Source organism: Narcine bancroftii, chromosome 10 (genome assembly GCF_036971445.1).
Source record: "Narcine bancroftii isolate sNarBan1 chromosome 10, sNarBan1.hap1, whole genome shotgun sequence".
Lineage (NCBI taxonomy): Eukaryota > Metazoa > Chordata > Chondrichthyes > Torpediniformes > Narcinidae > Narcine > Narcine bancroftii.
The window spans coordinates 42,834,787-42,859,600 of NC_091478.1; the positions used below are offsets into that span (position 1 = coordinate 42,834,787).

The 24,814-nt window shown below is 39.6% G+C and overlaps 1 protein-coding gene across 10 annotated transcripts in view; it reads left to right on the forward strand.

Annotated features, from left to right (window-relative positions):
• The window catches only part of slc22a15 (solute carrier family 22 member 15), a 90,599-nt gene that overhangs the window by 32,751 nt on the left and 33,034 nt on the right, over positions 1-24,814 (forward strand). For 9 of the 10 annotated variants that reach the window (XR_011345579.1, XM_069900793.1, XM_069900787.1 and 6 more), the window contains 6 exons: positions 1,572-1,736; positions 6,082-6,211; positions 14,997-15,218; positions 17,233-17,373; positions 21,306-21,391; positions 23,984-24,104. Coding sequence is in view for 9 of the 10 variants with exons in the window: in XM_069900793.1 (XP_069756894.1) it covers positions 1,572-1,736; positions 6,082-6,211; positions 14,997-15,218; positions 17,233-17,373; positions 21,306-21,391; positions 23,984-24,104 (865 nt within the window). In the remaining variant the exon portion in view is untranslated. The remainder of the gene's footprint in view (positions 1-1,571; positions 1,737-6,081; positions 6,212-14,996; positions 15,219-17,232; positions 17,374-21,305; positions 21,392-23,983; positions 24,105-24,814) is intronic. The other variant, XM_069900790.1, reaches the window with a different exon arrangement.

A 24,814-nucleotide genomic window follows, 5' to 3' on the forward strand; every position in this document is an offset into this window, starting at 1 on the left:
AGCACGATAACCAACTTGCCTGGAGAATTAAGCAAAACTTGTCAGTTCCATAGTTAATGGGAGGGGTGGTGGGGGGGGGGCTCCAAAAACACCTTGTTCTCACTCATGTCATATGAGTGCTGAAGTTGATCCACTGACTGGATGATATGGCTTCTCTTCCACCTGAGGTCCCTCCTCTCAAGGAAACGAGTCTTTAGATTACTTGGTTCACTCCAAGTGAGGCAAAAGATAGCTGATAGAACTTAATAAAGGAAGGATGTGGCAACAAAGAACATCCCTCCTGTATTACTGAAGCTCTGTTTCAGAGAGTAACCTTGGCTATACAGAGCAGCAACATCAATCTAAAAGTGGAAAATTGACTTGTTTTATTCTGTCCACAAAAATTCAAATGCCATCCAACTCATTACCACCCATCTTATGATAATCATTAAAATGATTGGAGACAAGGAGCATCAAGTGATAACTTGTCAATGACCTTACTGTGGGTTGAGTTTTGGTAGGACTGTTTGGCTCTAGACCCAGTTCAACTTTGGTCCAAACAGTGCAAGGGTGCTGAGCTGCTTGTTGATGCAACATTTGACCAAGAGTGGCATCAAGCAGCCTTGGTAAACAGGCATCATTACAGTCCAGATAAAACTCCTCTATCAGCTAGAGCTGCATCTCACTCAAAGGAGGGGTGGAGGTCAAAGTGATTTCACTTTAGAACATTTTTCTAAGATTCTTACCTTAAAATTTATTAGGGATCTGAACATTGCTGGTAAAGCCAACATTTATCTCCATCCCTTTTTGTCCTTGAGAATACGGAGGTGGGTCCCGAAAACTTTGACCTGCGATTGTCTTTTGATTTTAGGTACTCTCGTCATGCTATTGGGTAGGGAGTTCCAGGATTTTCAGGACCAATGATGTATATCCAAAGCAGGATAGCGTGGGAACTAAAATGGAACCTGCTCAAGCAAGATGTGTTGGCGATAGCCACTTCCTGTAACTAAATAAAAAGTTGACCTGTTTTAGACTTGTATCGTTGTAAATTTTTTATGGAGCGCATATGCATGCAGATTATGCTTCACATCTCTAAAAATTACTGCTGTAATGAGAAAGTAATGTTTAAACTATAAGAAAGATACCAGAAGAACATTATATATAGTATTGTCACTGAAACATTAGTAATTTTCATTTTAGGAACATTAACATTTTGTTAATTAGTGCTTTAACATGCATAGAATGATTAAGTGTTATCTTTTCTGAAGGATGTTAGGAGAGGTGATCATTGCTGCTCGTCTTTTGATCTTTTAGGATCACTTGTGATGTCCAAACCTTGGTTAAGCTGATGGTGTGCAATACAAACAGAAAATACTGGAAATTTCCAGTAGGCTGGTTAGCATCTGGTGTTGACCTTTCAACAGAACAGTGGTCTCCTGTCTGTAGCCATATATTGTGAGATGTTCTGAGTGAAGGGTATTGGAAACGATTATAACTGCAGTGAAAACTAAGCTAGCTTCATATTAATTTGCCTTTTGAATGAACAGGTAGCTACAAAGAAATGTTTCAAGCTGTGTTTTTATTTCCTTCAGGTTTATTCCTTGATGTCGTGTTTGGGTTCATTTCAGCGATCGCTCCTAATTATGAAGTCTTTGCCTTGACACGACTGCTCGTTGGGATTGTGAATGGTGGAGTTTCCCTGGTGGCTTTTGTACTGATGCAGGAATTTGTAGGAAAATCCTATTGGGCTCTGACAGGTGGGGAGTTTTACTTTTGTTTGAACACTGGGTTCAGGGATAAAAGAGAAGTTATGGTGGTGTATTATTTTTAACGTGAACATGGGTTATCCCAGTGAAGTTCACTGGCTTAGTGAAGCCTGTTAAGAAGGAGTATGTTATGTTGGCCTTCATTAACTGTGGGATTGAGGTAACATTACAGCTATACAAGATCTTGGTTAGACCTCAGTTGGAATATTATCATCATTTCTGGTCACCTCATTACAAGAAAGATATGAATTCTCTAGAGAGGGTGCAGAGGAGATTTACAAAATGTTGCCTGGATTGGAGAGCATGCCTTATGATGATAGGTTGCGTGAACTTGGTCTTTTCTCCTGGAAGCGACGAAGGATGAGGAGTGATCTGATAGAGGTGTACAAGATGATGAAAATAATTGATCATGTGGATGCCCAAGGCTAAAATGGCTAACACCAGGGGACTTATTTTTAAGGTGCTTGGGAGTAAGTACAGCGAGGATGTAAGAGGCAAGTTCTTCGCAAAGAGAGGGGTAGGTGCATGGATTGTGCTGCGGTCATGGTGGTGGAGGCAGATACAATAGGATCTTTTAAAGGACTTTGGATAGGTACACGGAAAAGAGAAAAATGGAGGATTATACAGTAAGGAAATTCAAGACGGTTGGCAGAGTAGCTTATTAGGTCAGCAGAACATTGTGGACCAAAAGCCTGTACTGTGCTGTGGATTTCTATGTTATCTGCCACTTTTAAGTATTTGGAAGTAAGAGGATAATCATGCAGGGTTTTGTGAACTGCTCCCTAGCCAACTTGGAAGATACTGTAACTGTCTTCAGGTAGGAAAAAGATCTCTGAACGTTTAACTTATTTATGCACAGTGTTCGCTTCTTAAAATTTCTGGGATTTTTTTCATGGAACATAAGAAATAATGACCCCATATCTGCTGAATCATTTGAATTTATTTGTCATGGATACTAATGATTTAGATGAGAATGTAGATGGCATGATAAGTAACTTTTTTTGAATGAAACTATAATTAGTGGTGTGGGGGATAGGAAAGAAGATTGTTAAAGGTTATAACAGGTTCTTGATCAAATGGGAAAGTGGGCAAAGGAAAGGCAGATGGAATTTAACAAGTGCAAATTGATAGTGTTAAATTAGTGCATGGCGTGTGGCCCTGGGGAGTAGTGTGGAATAGAAGCTTGTTAAGAACATGCATGGGTACAAGTATATAGTTCCCTGAAAGAGGCGTCGCAGATGGACAAAATGTTGAAGAAGGGGTTGGGCATGCCTGTCTTCATCGTACAGGGCACTAAGTACAAGTGTTTGAAAATCATGTAATTGCTGTATAGGATGATGGCGTAACTGCACCTGAAATTTTTCCAGTTCTAGCTCCCATTACAATAGGAAACATTTGATTAAACAGAAGATGCAGAAGAAATCCGCAAGGATATTGCTGGGACTGGCAGGCTTGAGTTTTGAGAAACTAGATAGGAAGAAACTTTTCCCTGGTGAGAGGGAGGGGTGATCTTAAAGAGGTTTAGAAAGTCATGAGGAGCCAAGGTAAGGCAGATGGACACAGTCTTTGTCCGAGGGTTAGTCTGCCTAAAACTAAAGGGCATAGATTTAAGGTGAGATGGGAAGGATTTAAAAGGCACAAAGTTTTCACACACAGGGTGATGAGCATATGGAACAAGCAGTCAGAGGAAGAAACAGAGGTGGATATAGTTGTAACATTTAAAAGACATTTAGATAAGTTCATGGATAGGAAAGGTTGAGAGAATATGAGAACACAAGCAAATGTTACCAGCTCAGGAAGATACCTTGGCTAGCTTGGGCAAGTAGGGCCAAAGAACTTGTTTCGTAGCTCTTTGACTCTCAATTAAGGCTGATCTTTTACCTCAGTGTGACCTTAGACTGAGGAATGAACCTGGTGAACTTTTGTGGCACTCATTTGCAAGCATATCTGTTGGATAGATAGGAGACCAGATCTGTGCATGGAATTCTAGGTGTTGTCTCACTTGGGCCCTGTGTAAATGTTCTTTATACTTGCACTCAAATTCTCTTCCAATAAAATCCCCATTAAATGGCATTCAATCAACTGAAACTCAAACAAATGGCAAAAAAAAAGAAGGAAATAAATCAATCAATAAATATTTTGGAAGATAAATAAGAATAAATAAAGTTTTAAATAAAAGTTTAAAATTGTAAATGTTCTCTGAAGCAACACACAAACCCTTGGGAGCAAACATTCAGCTAGCGGATTGCCTCGGTTGTGCCCCACCCACAGCAATTTCAATAAAGTTGTGTTTGAATAAAATATCAATGTCAGGTTGAAGAGCTGGCCGATGCCGCTCGTCACTGGGCGACTCTCCCCAAGTGTCTCCCTATCCATGCTTAGTAAGAGTCTTTATTAGCATATTATTGTATATTAGTAAGGCTTTATCTGTAAGCTTGGGGGGGGGGGGGTTAATTATAATGGTGGTATGGTTAGTGCACCATGCCAATGATGCAGTGAATGGGGTCGAATTTAAAAGAATATGTGCTGAGGGCCTGACCAGGACATTAGCGTGGAGGTGAGTCAGGTTGCGCCGAGTACCTGACTGGGACACTGGTGTGGAGGAATTGGGTTGTTAGCACAGGGAATGTGCACTAACGGCCTGACCAGGTCATTGTCATGGAGGTGAGTCAGGTTGTCACCAGGAGGGTGGTCTGCTGAGGGCTTGACCGTGTCACTGGCATGGAGATGATGCGCCAAGGGCCTGACCAGGACACCAGAATGCCGCTCGCTACTAGGGTGACTCTCCAAAGTGTCTCCCTATCCCTGCCTAGTAAGGGTGTATATCCTTATTAGTATTAGGTATATGAGAAAGGCATTATCTGTAAACTTGGAGATTGGGGTAATTATGACGGTAGTACAGTTAGCTTAGTGGATAGTGCAACACTTATTACAGCGCCAGCCAATGGGGTTCGAATTTAAATTTTGTAAGTTACAGGAATTACTAGATTAAAGTGAACTTCACATAATTAAAGACTACAATACTGTTTTTCTTTCCAAATTACTTTGTAATTAGCACTGTCTTTTGTCTTTTAAATGGTGTATTCTTAATACAGGTGTATTAGGCATTGGAAAAGTGAGTCTTGTCATCTGGAAAATTTGCATTTCTGGCATCTGCAATCGCAGTAGGGGATTTTACTGTATACACTTTTCCTTCCAAATTTCCTCCTGTATCAACATGTTAATTTGTATGATTTTTGTACAACAGATAATCAGGACCTTCTGAACATCAATATTTTTTAAATTTCTTGCCATATAAAATATATTCCACATTTCTGTTTTTTTCAACCAATGTAGAAGACCTCACATCTTTCCACATTATATCTCAGCTGCCTTGTCCTTACCCATTCACTTAAACTGTTTATAACCCTCTGGGAAACTGTTCTACCTGCTCCTCATGACCCACAGTGCAACCCAACATTGCATGATTAAAACCTTAGAATTATCACACTGGATCCCCTCACTCATATAAATTGTTAATAGCAAATGCACATGACACATCACTAGTCATTGCCTCAGTCCCTGTCTCTTGAGTGACAGCTCCTCACATTTTAAAAAAAACACTTACATTGGTTTTCCCTTATTTATTCTAATTGCAATAAATAAGAACTTGTCAATCAATAGTTTTGTCAAATATTATCATAAATCCATTTAGATTTTCTACAACCCTGTTATTTACCATTTATTCTGTTACCATTTCCTGAATAAAATAGGCCAGGTTTATCCTGTAGCTGATGTTGGGCTAATTGGTCAACAATTCCCCATTACATCCATCCCTCCCTCCTTCCTTTCTTAAATAGTGGTGTTACATTTACCATCTTCAAATCAGAAGAAACCTTTCTAGAATTACTGATAATCAATGATGTTTCTTGATCTACCACTTTTGATCTTTCCTCAAGGGAAAAAAATTCTTCCAACATTCCTAATTTCTTTTGTTGCCTTTATGATTACCATGTGATTAAATGTGAATTGAGAGAAGCTCACTTGGTGGACCCATTTTGTAAAAACCTTTAAACATTTATCTTCATTTTTAAATTGGAAAGGCCCATGATGACCAATTTTTAAAAGGTCCAAATGGTTCCGGCCAACCACGTCTGTCCCAACTATCAGTTAATCTCATTTTTTTGCATTGATTCCATATCTCTCTATATACATCCACATTGAAGAACCTTCATAAATCTTTGTTTTAATGATGAAGGATTCTTCAAGATGAATGTTATAAAGCTGGCAGGGGTTTGTGTTCGTTGGTAAAGAATTGAATCATATTTTAAATAAATGGATTTTTGTTTTAATTCAGGGTCTCTTACCAATTTGGTGTTTGCAGTTGGAATTGCTGCTTTTTCTGTTATTGGTTATTACATCAGAGATTGGCGTGTTCTCACTGCTGCGGCCAATTCTCCTGGAGTTCTATTTTTCTTCCTTTTCATGTAAGTTCTTTAAAGGCTTTGTTGCTGTTGCATATCTTGAGGAATGTTTATGATTGAATCTGATGCAAAGATACTAACAATCTGCGAGAGGAACTTGGCAGGTCAAGCACCATCTTGTTTTGAGCCAGAACCCTTCACCAAGATTGAGAGTGCAGAGGGGATGGTAGGGTCAATGGAGGACTCACAAAATTTCCATCACAGATGTGATAGAATATTTGTAGATGTATTTGGGAGATAAATTGGTAAAATTAGAGTAGGTTACATACATACACACACTTTAAAATAGATCTTTTTTGAAATACTGAAGAATTCATATTCAGTGACTTTGCAGGAACTATGGAAGATGCTATGTATAAGTAGGTGCTAATTGAAATGATTTTGAGAGAGAGAGAGAGAGGTTGGAATCTGGGAGAGAGAGAGACAAAGAGGTTATCATCTGAAGAACACTGATGGGGCAAGTTTCATCAGCAAGATATTGAGGTGGTACCTCAGTTGTGGAAATCCTGGAACAACAAATCTCTCCCTGCAAACCCTACAAGAACCTTCCTGAGCAGGAAACATTTACCTTATGAGCACCAAAGCCTGGTGAACTTTATACATGTTAAATTCTGTGCACAGTATAAGAATTGCCTGCAACCAGAGAACATGGAAGGAGGAGAAGTGAGATTGAACTGTGAACCAAAGAACTTTTCTTCAATTTACACACACACTTGCACTTAGAATTGGAAGGGGGTTAAGTTTGGTTAGTTAAGTTAATATAGATAAGTTAAAGTTTGATTCTGTTTTCATGTTTAAAGATAATTAAAAACAAATTTTGTTAAGTAACTACTTGTCTTGCTGAGTGTCTATTGCTGCTGGGTTTTGGGGTCCTTTGTGATCGTAACAGAGTGGAGAAAAACTTCTTCCAAGTTGGTGTACTTAAAGAGAGTTCACAGTGGAGTAGAGGCTGCAAATGCTGGAATATGAGCAACAACCAATCGGCTTGAGGAATGCACTGAGCACTTAATGGGAGAAAAACAAATATCAACATTTCAGGCTGAACCCCTTCATAATGTTCTTACTAAAAATGCTGCTCAACCCAGATTATTGCTCGAGATTCCAGCATCTACAGTCACCTTAATACAAACATGACTGGATTGAATGTGATTGATTATGATAAATATTTAATGTGGTGCCTACTAAAGGAAAGAAGTCGAGTTCAGAAGATCAAACCTGCCTGCATACTGTATGTTCATTTTGCTTTCTTGTCACTCTTTCCCCTGTTACAAATAATGTATAAAATTCCATGCTGGTACCCTGCTCAGAAATGCTCTGCAGAGCTCTAATGCCTGAAGGAAAACACCAGTACTTTAAAAAACTAGGAAACAAGCATGAAATTAACATAATTTACCTTACCAGTTTGCTGGATCTACCCAGATTGCTTGTCAAACATAGCCATATTGTTTGCATACAGTCAGTGAGAACACATGACGCCAAAAAAGCAGCAGACATTGGAAATTTGAAAGTACAAAATAAGCTCCACATCTATCGAAAGAGGAACAGGTCGGGAATAGAACTGAGAAAGAAAAACAAGTCCGTCAAGGTAGCAGGGAAGGTGGAGGAAAGCAATAGGAATGACTTTGATCTGGGTGAAATAAGTTAGCAATTTCCCTTTTACCTCTACAGATGCTGCTTGTCTACCTGAGATTTTCCAGCACTTTCTGTTTTTATTATGCCATTGGCACTCAGCCAGTGAGAGTGCAGCACATAATGCTCAACCTAATTTCTGGTGTTTGGTGCACTCACTGTGATCTCTCTCTTCAATGGTGAGACCAAACACAAATTGGATGACCACTTCACGGAGCACCTAAGTTCTGTTTGGAGGTCCAAGCCTGTTGCCAGCCACTTTAAATTCCCCTCATAATTTCCACTCAGACATGTCTGTCCTCAATCTCTCATCTTTGTCAGGATGAGGCCAAACATGCATTTGAACAGCAAAACATAATTTTCCTCTGGACATCCTTGAACATGAGTTTTTCTCGTTTTATGTAGCTCCTCCTCTATCTGGTTACACTGTTTCAACTTCTTTGAGTGAGACATAAAGTTTGCAGACTCTGTGATTGAAGTTCTGGAGGATCTCAGCAGAGGCCTCCTGTTCTTACTTTTCTCTCTCACCTGTTCTCTCCCTTTCCAAGTGGTCTCTTCCTCTACTTGTTTCTTCATCTCTTCCACCTTCTTCTGTTAAATCTCTGTCATCTTCCCAGCCCTTTCCTCTCCTTTACTTTCCCTCTTTAGATACGGTATTTTCCATTCCTACTTTAGTCTCACCTAGTCCCAACTCAAAACACTGCCTGACCATTTCTGTCCTTGGATACTGTCTGACAACCTGAGTCCAGGTTAGGGTGAAGAATGGCTCAGGTTATATGCCTGCATTGAGACCTCCTGAGTTCCTCCAGCATTTTTTATTCCCCTCAGGTTCTCTCTGTTTTCTCAAGATTTCGGCATTTGCACTCGTGTTTTTCGCAAACTGACCACTTTCAGAGCTGACCCAATTTGCACTCTCATTCCCCAGGAACGTATCCTGGGAATTAAGTGAGGTACCAGTATATTATTTTCATTCTTGATTCTATGCAATGATAGAGCTGCAATCCTCTCCATAAAGAAATTTCTCCTCATCATGGCTAGATTCATCCTGAGATTACAGTGCTTGCCCTAGATTTACTGGGTAGAGGAAACAAAGTCTTGGCTCTGACCCTATAGTCAGTTTTAAATTGCTTGTGGGACACTGTGAAATCAATCCAGAAAGTCTAAGCCGCAGTATGCCAATTAACTCCTTATTTAGGTATGTAGTATAAAACTGCACCTACTATTCCAAACGTGGTATCAACTATCCCATGAACAATTGCAGCAAGACTGCTGCTTTTCAGCCTCCAACCCCTGTCAACCGTCTATTGTACCTTTTGCATTCAAAATGTCTATGTTAACTCTATGCTTCTCTTAAACAGTACACTGAGATCATTCTCTTCACCAACATTTTCCTGTTTATAAAGAGTTCTTTCTCGGTTCTTTAGATTAAAATTTATAACCTCTCATTGTACTCTCTTCACCTGCCAACTCACTTAAATCTGTCAATAACTCCTTGCAGACTCTGTAACAGTAAATCATTCCAAAATGTTTATATATATATTTAAATTAAATGTGTTTGTACATATGTGATTATGTGCTATGTAGTGTGTCTCTATGTATGTGTGTGCACTATGGTCCGGAGAGCTATGTTGTTTTGTCTGGTTGTATATGTACAATCAGATGATAATAAACTTGAATTTACCCTCCTAATTTTATGTCATCAGCAAACTTGGATATGTTACAATGTGAAAAATGTGTACTTTCAAATTCTATCCTATCCCTTTTAGACCAGTGATTGTACTCACTAATTTATTTTACTGGTTAACACAAATTAAATCATCAATTTGCATTTATATAGAATATTAAACGTAGTAAACTGCCCCAAAGCATTTCATAGAAATGTTACCAAGGATAATCTGAATGTGGACAAATAGGTTGCTGTATTTCATAACAGCATCCAAATTTCAGAAGTAACTTATTGTCACAGGGAGAGCAGGAATAGAATGAAGTGGAGGATAAATGTGTGGCTGAAGGGGAGGACCAAGGGGCAGGGATTCAAGCTTTTGGATCACTGGAACCATTTTTGGGTTAGGTGTGACCTGTACAGAAAGGGCGGGTTGCACTTGAATCCCAGGGGGACCAGGATCATGGCGGGGACATTTGCTAAGCCTACTCAGGAGAGTTTAAAATGAAATGGATGGGGGGAGGGAACCAAATGGAAGAGGACAGCAAAGAAAAGGTTAGATTGCAAACAGAGAAAGCTTGTAGACAGTGTTTGAAGGTGGAAAGGCAGGTGATAGAGAAAGGAGATGCTCTGCACAAAGAGGGTGGGGAGATGATAGAAAAAGAACATAATAGAGTTGTTTGTAAACAGAGAGTAAGAAGTTGGAAATCACTGAAGTGCATATGCTTTAATGCTAGGAGCATTGTAAGGAAGGTGGATGAGCTGAGAATACGAATTGACACTTGGCAGTATAACGTGGTAGCGATTAGTGAAACATGGTTGCAGGAGGGAAGTGATTGGCAGCTAACTATTCCTGGATTTCATTGCTTTGGGTGTGATAGAATCAGAGAGGCATTGCTAATCAGAGAAAATATTGGAGCGGTGGTTAGGCAGGGTGTATTATAGACCACCTGATTGGGAACTAGAGGAGCAAATTTATAGGGAGGTAGCAAATATTTGTAATAAGCATAGGGTTGTGATTGTAGGAGATTTTAATTTTCTAAATATAGATTGGGAAACCCATTCTGTGAAACAGCTGATGGATTGGAGTTTGTAAAATGTGTTTAGGATAGTTTTTTTTAACAGTAATATGTAGCGGTACCAACTAGAGAAGGGGCAGTGTTGGATCTACTGTTGGGGAATGAGATAGGTCAGGTGATGGAGGTATGTGTGGGGGAGCACTTTGGGTCCAGTGATCATAGTGCCATTAGCTTCAATGTAATTAAGGAAAGGGATAGGTCAGGGCCTAGGATTAAGGTTTTCGATTGGGGAAAAGTTAGATTTGAGGAGATGCAAATGGATTTACAAGGAGTGAATTGGGACGATTTGTTTTATGGGCAGGATGTAGTAGAGAAATAGAGGTCTTTTAAAGGTGAGATTTTGAGGGTACAAAATCTTTATGTTCCTGTTAGGTTAAAAGATAGGATTAAAAGTTTGAGTGAGCTATGGTTTTCACAGGATATTGGAAACTTGGTTCAAAAAAAGAGGGAGACTTACAATAAATATAAGAAACAGGAATAAAGGAGATGTTTGGAGAATACATTGAATGTAAAAAGAATCTTAAGAAAGAAATTAGAAAAGCTAAAAGAGGTGGCTATAGCAAGCAGGGTGAAAATAAATCCAAAGGGTTTCTATAAATATGTTAATAGTAAAAAGAGAGTGAGGGATAAAATTGTGGTGAGGGATAAAATTCAACAGTGGCTGGAAGGAAGATGCCAGAGAGTCATAGTGGATAACTGTTTGTCGGGCTGGAGGCTGGTGACAAGCAGTATACCTCAGGGATCTGTATTGGGTTCATTGCTGTTTGTCATACACATTAATGATCTGGATGATGGAGTGGTAAAATGGATTAGTAAGTATGCAGATAATACTAAAATAGGTGCAATTGTGGATAATGAAGAAGATTGCAGAGGGATTTGGACGCTTAGAAGAGTGGGCTGATAGATGGCAGACGGAGTTTAATGCTGATGTGTGAAGTGCTTCATTTTGGAAGGAATAATCAAAACAGGACATGCGTAATAAGTGGGAGGACATTGAAGAATGCAGTGGAGTAGAAAGATCTAGGAATAACAGTGCATCTTTCCCTGAAAGTAGAATCTCATGTGGATAGGGTACTGGCCTTTATAAATCAAAGCATAGAATACAGGAGTTGGGAAGTGATGTTGAGACTGTTCAAGGCACTGGTGAGGCCAAATTTGGAATCCTGTGTGCAGTTCTGGTCACTGAATTATAGGAAGGATATCAACAAGGTAGAGAGAGTTCAGAGAAGATTTACGAAAATGTTACCTGGGTTTCAGCATCTAGATTACAAAGAAATTAGGTCTTTATTCTTTGGAGTGTAGAAGGTTGAGAGAGGATTTGATAGAGGTATATAAGATTATGAGAGGGATATATAGAGTTGATGTGAATAGGCTTTTTCCGTTGAGAGTAGGAGAGATTGAAACAGGAGGTCATGAGTTAAGGGGCAAAAGTTTAGAAATAAAATGACGGGGAGCTTCTTTACTCTGAGAGTGGTGACTGTGTGGAATGAGCTTCCGGGAGAAGTAGTGGCAGCAGGATCAATTTGTCATTTAAGAAAAAAATTGGAAAGGTATATGGATGGAAGAGGAATGGAGGGTTGTGGGCAGGGAGCAGGTAGGGTGGGGTTAGAGGAGAGTACTTAGTTTGGTGTGGACTAGAACTCCCAAAATGGCCTGTGCTGTAATTTTATGTGATTATATATGGTCACAGTCTGCTTGGGGAAGTCTTGAGAATGTGTTTTATATGTATCTACATTTCTTTTTTAATAAGAATTTCCACTGGGTTGCAGTGAAGCGTTACTTTGGATTGTTAAGAGGTGATCTGACTGAAATGTTTATGACGATTAAAGTGTTTTATACATTAGTTAGGAAGAAACGACTTCCTCTGATATGAGATGGGTATCCAGCAGAGGACGCATCCTTTAAATGAGAGCTGCTATGTTCAGGTATGATGAAGCTGGGTCACACAAGTAAAGGAAGAAGTGCCATCCTTTAAAGGAGGACTAAAATAAGGCTCCTATGACTTCCCAGGTATTCGGTGATCAGTCCTGGCTACATGTCAGAAGTTTGACAGCTTTACAGTTCAAAATGTCTCCAAAGTTAGCATAATTATGATCTATTGGAGCATCGTTTTACAGTTTGCTACTATGGCCACTATGTGTTGAAAAGAGCTCTCAAGAGCAAAGTCAGAATAAAACAAGCCTGAAGGACCACAAACCATGACACAAAAAAAATCACTTTTAAAATAAAATACATTTTTTTACACAACGTTAGTGAGTCTGGAGACCTATTCCTTAAAAACAGATCACTATATTTATGTCCATTGAGGGTGGTGAAGATTTCAGAACCTAAATGGAATAAAGTACAAGTCAACCATGATCTAATTAAATAGTGTATTGTGCTCAAGGATTCTGTCAGAAATACATCACAAATATTAAATACAAAACTGGGAAATGTTGCCACATTTTTAATACAAGGGGTAATGAGTTCTGGATTTGCATTTCTGATAATTTGATTTTTTTTAGACATCCAGTACGGTAACAGGCTCTTCCAGCCCACATGCCTGTGCTGCCCAATGACACCAATAAACTTACAACTCTGTATGTTATTTGAAGGGCGGGAGGAAACCGGAGCATCCCGGAGGAAACCCATGCAGACATGGGAAGAATGTGCAAAATCCTTACAGACAGTAAAGGGTTCGAACCCGCACTGGCGTTTTAACAGCGTTGCGCTAACCGTGTTGTACAAATATAACTACATTGTATCAAAACTAAGTGACTTAGCTCCAAAACAACAATATAGAAAATGTTGAATAAATCAATAAATTGACAAGCTCAATCTCGAGATTGGGAATATTTCAAAATTGTAGAATGTTAGATCCCTTCCAAAAGGCACAAGACAGTGTTTATCCCTGGAATATTCTAATGCTGAAGTAAAACAAAAGAAGAATTATTTAATTGGATTGCAGATAAGTAAATGTGGAACAGAATAATGAGCTATCATTGCAATATCAGATTGCCAAAGGTGGAAGCTTTGGGATCTCTTCTTCATATTTAAACACAAGGCACTTTTACACAGCCACTGAACAGCAGAAAATTTCAGGAAAATTTCTGCTCCAGTGGCAGTGTAAAAATGTTGGGATGGAATTTTTTATGCAAATTCCATCCTGTAATTTTTCCACATACCCTTACACATTTTTATGGACCAGCTGCAGTGTAAATTGACCGCAGACACTCTGTAAGAAACAGGCCTAATGAATACGATGCTCCTCCTCTGACAAACTCTGCAACACAGGAGGTCTGTGTAAAAGTGCCCCTCATCACACTGGAGGTAAGTATGCTAATTTTTTTCAGAATTCTGGTCTCTGTGTAAAATGCCATTTTTTATCAGAAACTAGGAAGTTAGACTTTTAGAGATAAAACTTCAGTAAGTTTACTGATGTCTTAGGTATCTTGAAGGGGAAATGGGGTGGGGTTTGAGGTTGAAGTTTAATTCTTACCAGGAAAAATTGAATTAAAAATATTGCATTTGAAGTTTTTTTTTCATAGTGATGTTTCTTTTTCCTCATCTTAACATAATTCATTTTGTCTGACTATTTTATATTAGGGGGACACAGTTGGCATAGCAGTTAGCGCAGCGCCTTTACAGCGGCAGCGACCAGACCAGGGTTTGAATCCCGCGCTATCTGTATAGAGTTTGTATGTTCTCCCTCCCTCTCCGGAGGCTCTGGTTTCCCCCTTACTGTTCAGAAAATGTACTGGGGGTGTAGGTTAATGGGGTATAAATTGGATGGCACGGACTTGTGGGCTGAAATGGCCTGTATATCTAAATTTAGGGAGTTCTCTCCTTTCCAAATTCTTTAGTAAAGACTAATAAGAATATAAAACCCTGAATTAAAACCCACCTCTATTGCTCTGTTTGGTTCAGTTTCCAGATTTCCAGGGAAGATTTGTAGGCCTCAAAGGAGATAAAGTGCACATTCACCAGACTGATACTAGCAATAACCAATAGAAACAGGCTGCTTTTATTCTCTTGGTTAATATAAAGGGTGGTCTGATTGGAATATTGAAGAATTTCATAGGATACATAGAAAGAAATAAGTCCAAAAGGAAATAGAATCAGGGAAGATGTCCAGAAGTTTTTCCACCAAGGAAATTTGAAAGTTGGCTGACAGATCATGCTTGGCCAAATGTTTGTTATGTTCTCAAATTGTGTAATGTATATAATCGGTCTTATTAACATTGCCTTGGTTTAATGCTCTTTTGTGTGCTTCTATCCAGTGCAAACCAATTACTATCACTAATGATGTGTCGAAATCTCAAAAGGGAGCAAAAATCGAGCAGGCAGTGAATAGGGCTGAAACTGATTAAAAATTAATCAAGTGACTGTTAATTCAATGCTTTGAGTTGAATTTAATGGTTCTAACTTTCTGTTGCAGTACAATTCCAGAATCACCACGATGGTTGTACTCTCAGGGGAGGACTCAGAAAGCAGAGGAAGTGCTACGTAATATGGCACACAGGAATGGAAACAAGAAAATTTTCATTCAACTAAAACCCTGTGCAGGAACAAAGAACACTGGTCGACCTGCACATGGACTTACGGCGTTGGTGAGACATCCTATTTTACGCTGGAGAAGTGTCATCTTGATGTATGTATGGTAAGTGGTCATAAAAAGAATGTTTTGTAGAGATTTGCAGATCATTGTGTAATCAGGTGCCCCTGAAGTATGTCTTAAAGGCTTCAAGTGCCAAAGTATGATCTACTGTTTTCAGATCATCAGACTGCTGCTTTCCGTATATTAATAAAAAATGGAAGGAATTTGCTGGCACTGTATCTTATCAAACTTTAACAGTAGTTTCAAACTAAATCCTAATGAAGTAAGTAAATTGGACCACACAGTAACCAATGGGAATAAACAGCATATTTGATTAATCCATCTTTCATAATTTTATAATTGTCTGCTACCTCTTCTTTCTTGATGTTTCATCACAAAAATTTGTTTATGTTGAGAAAGGCAAAAGCAAAAAGTAATAGTAGTCTGTGTTTCAGGAGAGCTTGTAAAAGCTCCTAATCTTTGCACATGCCATGCCCCCATTGTAGTTTGTCCCCATCCCATTTCATCATCGCTGTTTCCTGACCCCTTCCTGGTATTCCACCCTGCCTTGCCTTCCCACCTCTTCCCTTTCATGGCAATCACACTATCTGGATCTGTTGATTCCCCCCACATACTTCCATCTAACTCCCTGTTTACAACTTTTACCCTCTCCTTTCTTTCCCCTCTTCCCTTCTCCAAACACCTGGCAAAGCCTCCCTTCCTGGTCCCAGCTGAGCCTCTTGCCCCACCTTTCTATTCTGCCCTGTCCCCACTGCTCTTTCTAAAATGCCAGGCAACTTTAATTTTCTCTTCTAGTTGTTTACATCTTCTGCTTCACCCCAGAACCCCTATCCTCTCCCTGTCCCTCAACTGGACCCCCTAGTCAAGAGTTGCACCCTGACTCATCCATGCTGACTGAGATGCTAATCCTATTTTCCTGCATTTGGCCAATATCTCTCTCTTATCTGTATGCCTGTCCAAATAGCTTTTAAACATTGTGGTTGTACCTACCTCTGGCAGCTCGTTCCATATACTCAAGAACTCCTCCCAGATAATATTTTGTGTCAGATCTTTAGATTCTTCCCCTCTCACCATAAACCAATACCCTCTAGTACTGTATTAGCCTCCCAATAGAAAATTCTACTTATTTATGTCCTTCATAAATTTGTTTACCTCTCTTTTCACCCTTCTGCATCCTGTACTCAAGTGAGGACAACCTCAGCCCATCTAATCTCTCTTTGTAGCTAAAGCCTTTTATTTCAGGCAATGTCCTGATGAATCTCTTCTGCACTCTTTTTCATACTACCACATCCTTTTGAGTGTGGTGACTACACCTCACCAGTTCTCCAAGTGTGGCCTAAGCATTGGCTTGACCAGCTGCAACATGATGCCTGTCCCATATTCAATATCAGGCAAGCACGCTAAATGCCAACTTCACTACCCTAATCTCCTGTGTTGCTATTTTCAGGGATCTATGAACTTGAACCTCCAGAACTTGCTTCTAATGTTCCTGTATATATCTGGTGAGCATTAGATGACCCAAAATGCATTACCTCACACTTGACTGGATTAAATTTCGCCTTTCACCTCTCTGGTAAACTTTCCAGTTGATCTTTGTTGCTCATTTTCCTCAGTATCTACAACTCCAACAATCTTCATGTCATCAGCAAACACATATCAGACTAGCAAAGATTCTAGCACTGGTCTCTGCAGTACACCACTGGTTTTGGACAACCAGTCAGAAAAAACAACCCTCTACTACTGTCTCCAATTATCTACCCAATTTTAGATCCAGTTTACCAAAGCAACTTGGATCCATGTACTCTAACTTTCTAGACCAAGCTACTGTGCAGAACCTGTCAAAAGTCCAACACTTCTTCAGAGCTCCTGCCTTCCTAATTCACTCCTGGTCCTACTGAATTGGCTAAACCCCAGCCTTTTCGAACTTCAGAACTCTCTCCTCTCTAGCCCCCTCCTTGTACCCTCTTTCTTTCCTGAATTTCCTCTAATATGTTGTATGTATCAGAAAGGTCTGGGAAGCTGGTTGGTGCAGAGTTTCATTGTGTATTCATCCTAGGTATGTTTGCAGTCTCGTCTATTATGGCCTGACATTGAGTGCAGGTGAACTGAAAGGCAACCGCTATCTGAACATCGCCATGTATGGTCTTGTGGAATTGCCAGCATTCCCCTTGTGCCTTTACTTCATTGACAAATCCTGGTAAGAATTAAACTATTCACCTGGAATGACCAGTTGCACCTTTTTTTGGATGTGATGAATTGGTAAATATTCATTTGTGTAGAATTTGTAGAGTTGTGCACAGTGTTTACGTAGCAGTTAGCGTAATGTGGTTACAGTGTCGGCAACTGGGGTTCGAATCCGGTACTGTCTGCAAGGAGTTTGTACGTTCCCCCGTATATGCATGGGTTTCCTTCAGGTGCTCTAGTTTCCTCCGACTGTTGAAAAAAAAATGTACTGGGGGTTATAGGTCGATTGGATGTAATTGAAGGCATGGGCTTGTGGGCCGAAAAGGCCTGTTACCATGGTGTATATCTAAATTTAAAATGTAATTTAATTTAAGAGCAATACCTAGGAGTACAGCGACATTGATCCAGGAAAGTGGTGGCTTGGATGGGGAAGAAGGTGTTTGGCATGCTTGCCTTTTTATTGGACAAGATATTACATACAATAGCTGGAACATCATAATACTGCTGTACAAGCATTGGTGAGATCACACGGAGTACTGTGTGCAGTTCTGGGAAGGATATTAAGTAGGAAAGCATGCTGAAGAGATTCACTAGAATGTTGCTAGTATTTGAGTTATAAGGAGAGGCTGGACAGTTTAGGCCTTTATACCCAGTCTGAAAGGTGTCCTTGTAGAAGTTTACAGAATGATGAGGGGCAAGGATAAAGTGAATGCTTTAGTCTTTTACGGGGTAGACAATTCCAGAACTAATGGGAATAAGTTTCAAATGAGAGGGGAGAGATTTAAGAGGGACCTAGAGGGCAACCTTTCCACTCAGAGAGTAGTCCGCATCTGAACAAGTTGCCAGAGGAATTATAGAAGCAGATACAATTAAGACATTCAGTAGACTTTTGGGCAGATATGAGTATAAAGGGTTTATAGAAGGTTGTAGACAAAACTCAGGTAATTAGGATTAGTCCAGAATGCCAACTAGGTCAGCGTGGAACAAGTAGGGCTGAAGAATCTGTTCCATGCTGTCTAAATTTATGAACTTACACAGCATGTACAGATGTCTGTTGTTTACTGTCTTCAGCTGAAGAAAAAGCCCTAGTACATATGATTTGCCTTGTTTCTTGTCTTCTGGGATTTGATGCACTGTTTTAAATCACAGTAGTAATTTTTTTTTTCTGAGAGGTATTTGATTGGGACTTGGCTTATGAGATCATTCATTCAGTATGCACATGGTAGTTTTGTGCACATGTTGAATCTGTATCAAAAGATTGACTCTTCTGATCCAAGACTAATCCTGCATGGAATTTTGGGAATTTAAGGTAATTAATTATATTTGTAATGAAAATTGGAATCAGTAGCAGTGACATGAAGCTATCAGATTGTCTTTCAAACCCATGTACAATAGAATCCCCATTATCCAGCACCCACGGGGATCGCAGATGTCAGATATGTGAATTTTTCTGTTGACAGAGATTCACCCTTTCAGTACCTAACTAATACATCTGGATTAAGAAAACATGGTTTAAAAGACGAAAGACAATGCAAAATATAAAGTAATTTGAAAAAAAAATCAGTATTGTTGTCTTTAATTATGTAAAGCTCACTTTAATTCCCATAACTTACAAAATGTAAATTTGAACCCCAGTAGCCACTACACTAACTGTGGCATCATCATAATTAACTTCCCCTCCCCAAAGTTTACAAATAAAGCCTTACTAATATACCTAATACTAATAAAGATAAAGAATCTTACTAGGCAGAGTTAAGGAAACACTTTGTGAGTTGCCCCGGCGAGCGACATCGGCCGGTTCTTCACCCTGGGTGCCCCCCAATCCACTGGCTCCGACTCAAGTGTCCCAGTCAGACCCTCAACGTAGCTTCACCATGCTGACGATCTGACTCACCTCCATGCATGTGTCCCAGTCAGGCCCTAAATGTTACCTGACTTACCTCCATGTGAATGTCCCAGTCAGGCCCTTGGCACACCTTTCTCACAATGACAACCCAACTCACCTCCATTAAAGTGGCGACAGCAAAAACAATGTGCACTGAGGAGCATTGCAGTGAGGCAATCCTGTGCATGTCCAATGAAGTCTCAGCACTCCCCCTCAGCCCAGTCTTATTTACTTGAAATTTTACGAACATTATTTCCTTGATTTTTTTTTCTTCCAGTTAAACATAGAAACATAGAAGATAGGAGCAGGAGTAGGTCATTCGACCCTTCGAGCCTGCTCCGCCATTCAACGAGATCATGGCTGATCTTAAAGTTCAGTACCCCGTCCCCACCTTCTCTCCGTAACCTTTAATACCCTTATACTGAAGAAATATATCTAATTCCCTCTTAAATATATTTAATGAACCTGCCTCTACTGCCCTCTGTGGCAATGAATTCCACAGATTCACACCCTCTGGGTAAAGAAATTCCTCCTCATCTCGGTCCTAAATGGTTGGCCTATTATCCTCAAACCATGGCCCCGGGTTCTGGATTTTCCCATCCTTGGAAACTTCCCATCTGCATCCATTCTGTCCAGTCCTGCCAGAATTTTATATGTCTCTATGAGATCCCCTCTCAATCTTCTAAACTCCAGCGAGTACAATCCCAATTTGCGCAATCTTTCCTCATAAGTCATTCCTGCCATTCCAGGTATCAGTTGTTTGTGATTGAATTCTAGAATGGGGATTCTACTGTATTCCACTAATGTCATTCAGGTTTGTTAAGAGGTGCTTGATGGTGGAGGCTGATTTAGGACAAGACAAATCTTGTGGTCAGTGGTGTTCCACAAGTATGGTGCTGGGACTCTTGCTGTTGGTTATGTATATTAAAGGTTTGGATGTGAGAGCTATGATTTGTTTGTTTGTTTGCAAATAACATGAACATCGATGGCATTGCTAATAGTGAGGCTGGTAGCCTTAAGTTAGAGGACGAGTTGGTAAGATGTGTAAAGCAATAACAATGGAATTTAATCTGGATAAGTGTGAGGTGATGCAATTTGTAATGACTAATGATTCTTGGACACAGTGAATGGTTGGGTCTAAGGGAGAATTAAAGAACAGAGAATGACCCAGATGTACAAGTTCAAGCATCACAGATAAGATGATCATAAAGGCAAATAGGGTACTTCATTAGTTGAGCACAGAATATAAGAGCAGGAAGGTACTGTACAGCTATATTAAATATTGGCTTGGCCGTGTGCATCGCTTCTCGGCCTTTTGGCTAAGATCAAGTGTGGAGTATCGCATGCAGTTCTGGTCACCACATCATAGGAAGGATACGATTACCACTGGAGTGAATGCAGAGACCTCTGACTGGGATGTTGTTTGGGATGGAGCATTCCAGGAATGAACAGAGACTAGATAAGTTGTGTTTATTCTCCTCAGGAGGAGGCTGAGGTGAAAACCTAAATGAGGTACACAAAAAGCTGAGAGGCATAGATCGTCGTGGGCTTTTAACCGTGGCAGAGGTATTTAAAACCAAAAGCCTTGAGTTTAAGGTGAGGGCCAAGAGGTTTAAAGGGCATCTCAGGATGATTTTTCCCCCAACTCAGGTCCAGCTAAAATAAAAACAGAAAATGCTGGAATTACTCAACAGATCAGGTAGAGCCTGCAGAGAGGGCGATAATGTTTCAGATCATTTACTATTCATCAGAAATCATACTTGGGTCAGACTACTGCCAACTGAACTGCTTAATGTGGTTGATTTTAGGATGAGACAAATGTTTTTGTTTCTCTGTTATATACCCTTGTCTGATTTGAAACAATTAAATAATTATGCTGACACAAGTTGATTTGTTTCGATGATAAGAGTGCTTCTGAGTGATATTGAATACTGTTCAAACATATATTTTCAATGTCGGAAATCTCTTCATGTGATTTGATTGATTATTTCAACATTACCCAGTATAATTGTACTTTTTCTCTCTTTTTTCTCCCATCTCCTTCCCTTATCCAACACAAGGTCAGGAAGGCGTAAGACAATGACAGTATTCCTGCTGTTTGCAGGAGCTGCCTGTTTAAGTACTATATTCTTGCCTGGGAAACAAGGTAAGAAAGCTCTCCAAGCTTTGATTTTCAGTGGTCTGATGCTCTCTGTAATTCCCTGTTTTTTTTCCCCACTCTCTCCTTTCTTAAATACTGGGTCACCTTTGATGTCCTCCAATGTGCAGGAAACATTACAGAATCTGTAGCATTTAAGGAATCCACATTTGCCTTAAATAGTCCTTCTGCATAACAATAGAGAATCTCTTTCAATTCATTGTTAGATTTCTCACTGGTATGTATCTGGTTTCTGTTAAACCTCCTCACCCCCATCTTCTTCCCCCTTCACCTTTCCCCTAGCGCGCGCGCGCTCTCTCTCTCTCTACCCCCCCCCCCCCCCCCGTCTCCTTTCACAGAGCCAAAATCAATGATCCCTCCTCTTATCACACACCCAATTAACACCTTTTGTTGATCTGGACTCCTCCCCCTCCTAGTCCAGACTTTATTCTGACACCTTCCTGTTCTTTGCCAGGCCCAAAATGTCGGTCATATATATTTTTACCTCCTATGGACGCTGCGAGACCGGCTGAGTTCCTCCAGCATTTCTGTGTGTTTTTATTGCAATCGCAGCGTCTGCAGTCTTTTGTGTTTCACTCTACCCTCATATTCTATTTTTCTTTATCAATTTCTAGATAATCCTTTGTTGAAATCTAAAACATTTCTCATCTTCAAGCTTACTGCTTTATTTTTCTGGATATCTTTATTGCTGTATGAATTGAGATAGAGTGAAAAATTTAGTTTTGCATGCTATACAAACAGCTCGCATAATGTCACCATTTTGGATTAAAAAATTCACAAAATGCTTGGTTAAAAACAACATTTCAGGATTAATCATGGCAAGGGACAAATTGGCTTTCAAAGCACTTTAGCAGAACAGCCAAATCAGATAAATTCAGAGCGACTTCCTGCTGTTTCAGGAGCTGCTTTGTCATGGCCGAGTTGATGGGAATCTGGCACAAACTCTCACTCCGTGCTGTCAGCCTTAGGCCCAGTGAGAGCAGCTTCTTTGGCTACAGTACCTGTCTTGGCAGCATGCTCTCCCTAGTTGCACTGGTCTCTACTGTCTTGGCTGCTCCCTTGTAGCCATCATGTCTTCTCAAATTCAAGATCAAATTTATTGTCAAGCATCACAAACAACCCTAATATTCTTTTTCCTATGGGCAAGGCAGAATGACCTCTTATTGGTATTATACAAAAGAGAGAAATGTAAACAAACTGTGCAAATAGAGAAAACATAAATATTCACTAATAAATCGTATTTAAAGTAAGAGTCCTTAAATGAGTCTCTGATTGAGTCTGATGGTGGACTAATACCGACTGTTGCTGAACCTGACGGTGTGACATTTATACTTCTTTCCTGATGGCAGCAATGAGAACAGAGCATGTCCTAAGTGGTGTGAACCACAGCAGCATTTCATATAGATTTTCTTGATGGTGGGAGAGAATTACCTGTGATGTACTGGGCTGTGTCCAGTAGGGCTTTCCGCTCAGAAAGCAGGGCTTTCCGCTCAGAAAGCAGGCCTTTCCGTTCAGAAGTATTGGTGCTCCAATACCAGTCGGTGATGCAGCCGGTCAGTACACTTTCCACTACACATATGCCAAGGTTTCCAATGCCATACCGAACCCTTGGAAACTCCTCAGGAAATAGAGGCGCTGATGTGCTAGCTTCACAATAAAATTTGTATATTGGGTCCTGGAAAAGATCTCGAAGATAGTGATTCCCAGGAATTTAATTTTAATCACCCTTTCTCCATCTAATTCCCCCAAAGGTCAATGGATTGTACATTTCTGGATTTTGCTTGCTAAAGTTCACAATCAGCTCCTTGGTACTGGTGACATTGAATGCGAAGTTGTTAGAAGTACACAATTCTTGGGGTAGATGGAAGGGTCTGTATTTGATCAATATTTACTCTAAGGCAGATGACTTTACAACTAACCCCGTCTCTGCTTTAGTCTTGACTACCATCCCATGGTCCTTTCTCCTGTTTTAAAACTACATTTAATTTTTTTCCTATTGTCATTGGTTGAATCATTTTTCCTGTTACCTGTGTGCCTTGAAGGAATATGTGTTTGTTTTGTAAATCATGTATTTAAAAAAAAATTCCAGCTCTTGCACATACGTTCCCTTTCATTCAAATTCACAATCTATTCCAGTCAGATAGCTCCTCAGTTTCTGATTTTCTTTTAGATTGGAAAGCCTGGGTTCATGTTGAATTACATCACTTTCGAACTTAATGTAAAATTCAATCAGCCCTTTACACCAAAATTATTAATTAGAACTGAAATGAGGTGAAATCTCAGTGGGTTGTGAATTTGAGACAAAGAAAAATATATTTTTAGATGGTGGAAAATGAATGAGGGAGACGGAACAGAATGATAGAAGACTAGTTTTAATTTTATTGAATGTTAGAACAGGTACAATCACTTGTTTAATGTATTATGTTCTATTTAATTAATTGAAAGAAAAATGTAATTGTTTTGTTCTTAGCATCATGTTGGGATATTTAATATCTAGATCCTGTTTCATCATTGTTGATCAGTGACCTTGCACCATTTGTCCCCTACCTAAACACAAGCCATTTTTATTTTTCCTGCCAGACTTTGACACGGGATTCTTTGTGGATGTCACTTCATTAGCTCTGTGTGGAAAGTTGGCTGTTAGTGCTGCCTTTAACATTGCATATGTTTTTACTGCAGAACTATATCCCACTGTGATCAGGTTAGTGCTTTTCATTTTTGGTGATGACACAAATCACACATATTTTCCTTAGTGACCTTAAAGGCATTTCGTGCACAACTTCTGGGTTCCCAAAGTGCTTCATCTGAACTGTCGTCACTTTTGCAATGTAGGAAACATGGCATCCAAATAATACCCAAAACTACAGAGAATAATGAGATAAATGACTTCATTATTTGTTTGGTTGAAAGGTCAATGCTAGCTCCACTTGGTTAAGTTGAGAAGAATGAATTGCATCAGATCACTGACAGGAATATAGTATCTTAATGAATTAGGATGTATTATACTTCTTGTTGACTTCGATCAGTTTTCAGCTTCAAGACTTTCTTTGTTTCATTAAAACAGAGAAGTGCTACTTTGACACTGAGTTTGCAGAAGAAAATGGTGTTTTCCTGTGGGAATTATTTGCATCAACAAAGCACATTCAATCTCTGAGTGAGGAATTGTAGTGTCAACTGCAATCTTCTGAGGAAATGGAAATAGTTTTAAAACAAGTTTGTTATTGAAATAATTTTGAGATAAATTTGAGAACTGATAGTACTTTGTTCCCATAGTCTATTACATCTGTGCTATTGTTTCTGATACTTATTTAAGAACTGTGGACGATGGTTTTCACTGATTGGCCTGTATTTCCTGTTAACTGCAACCAATGTGTGAAGACACTTGAAACTGCAAATATTGAACTCTGTAGG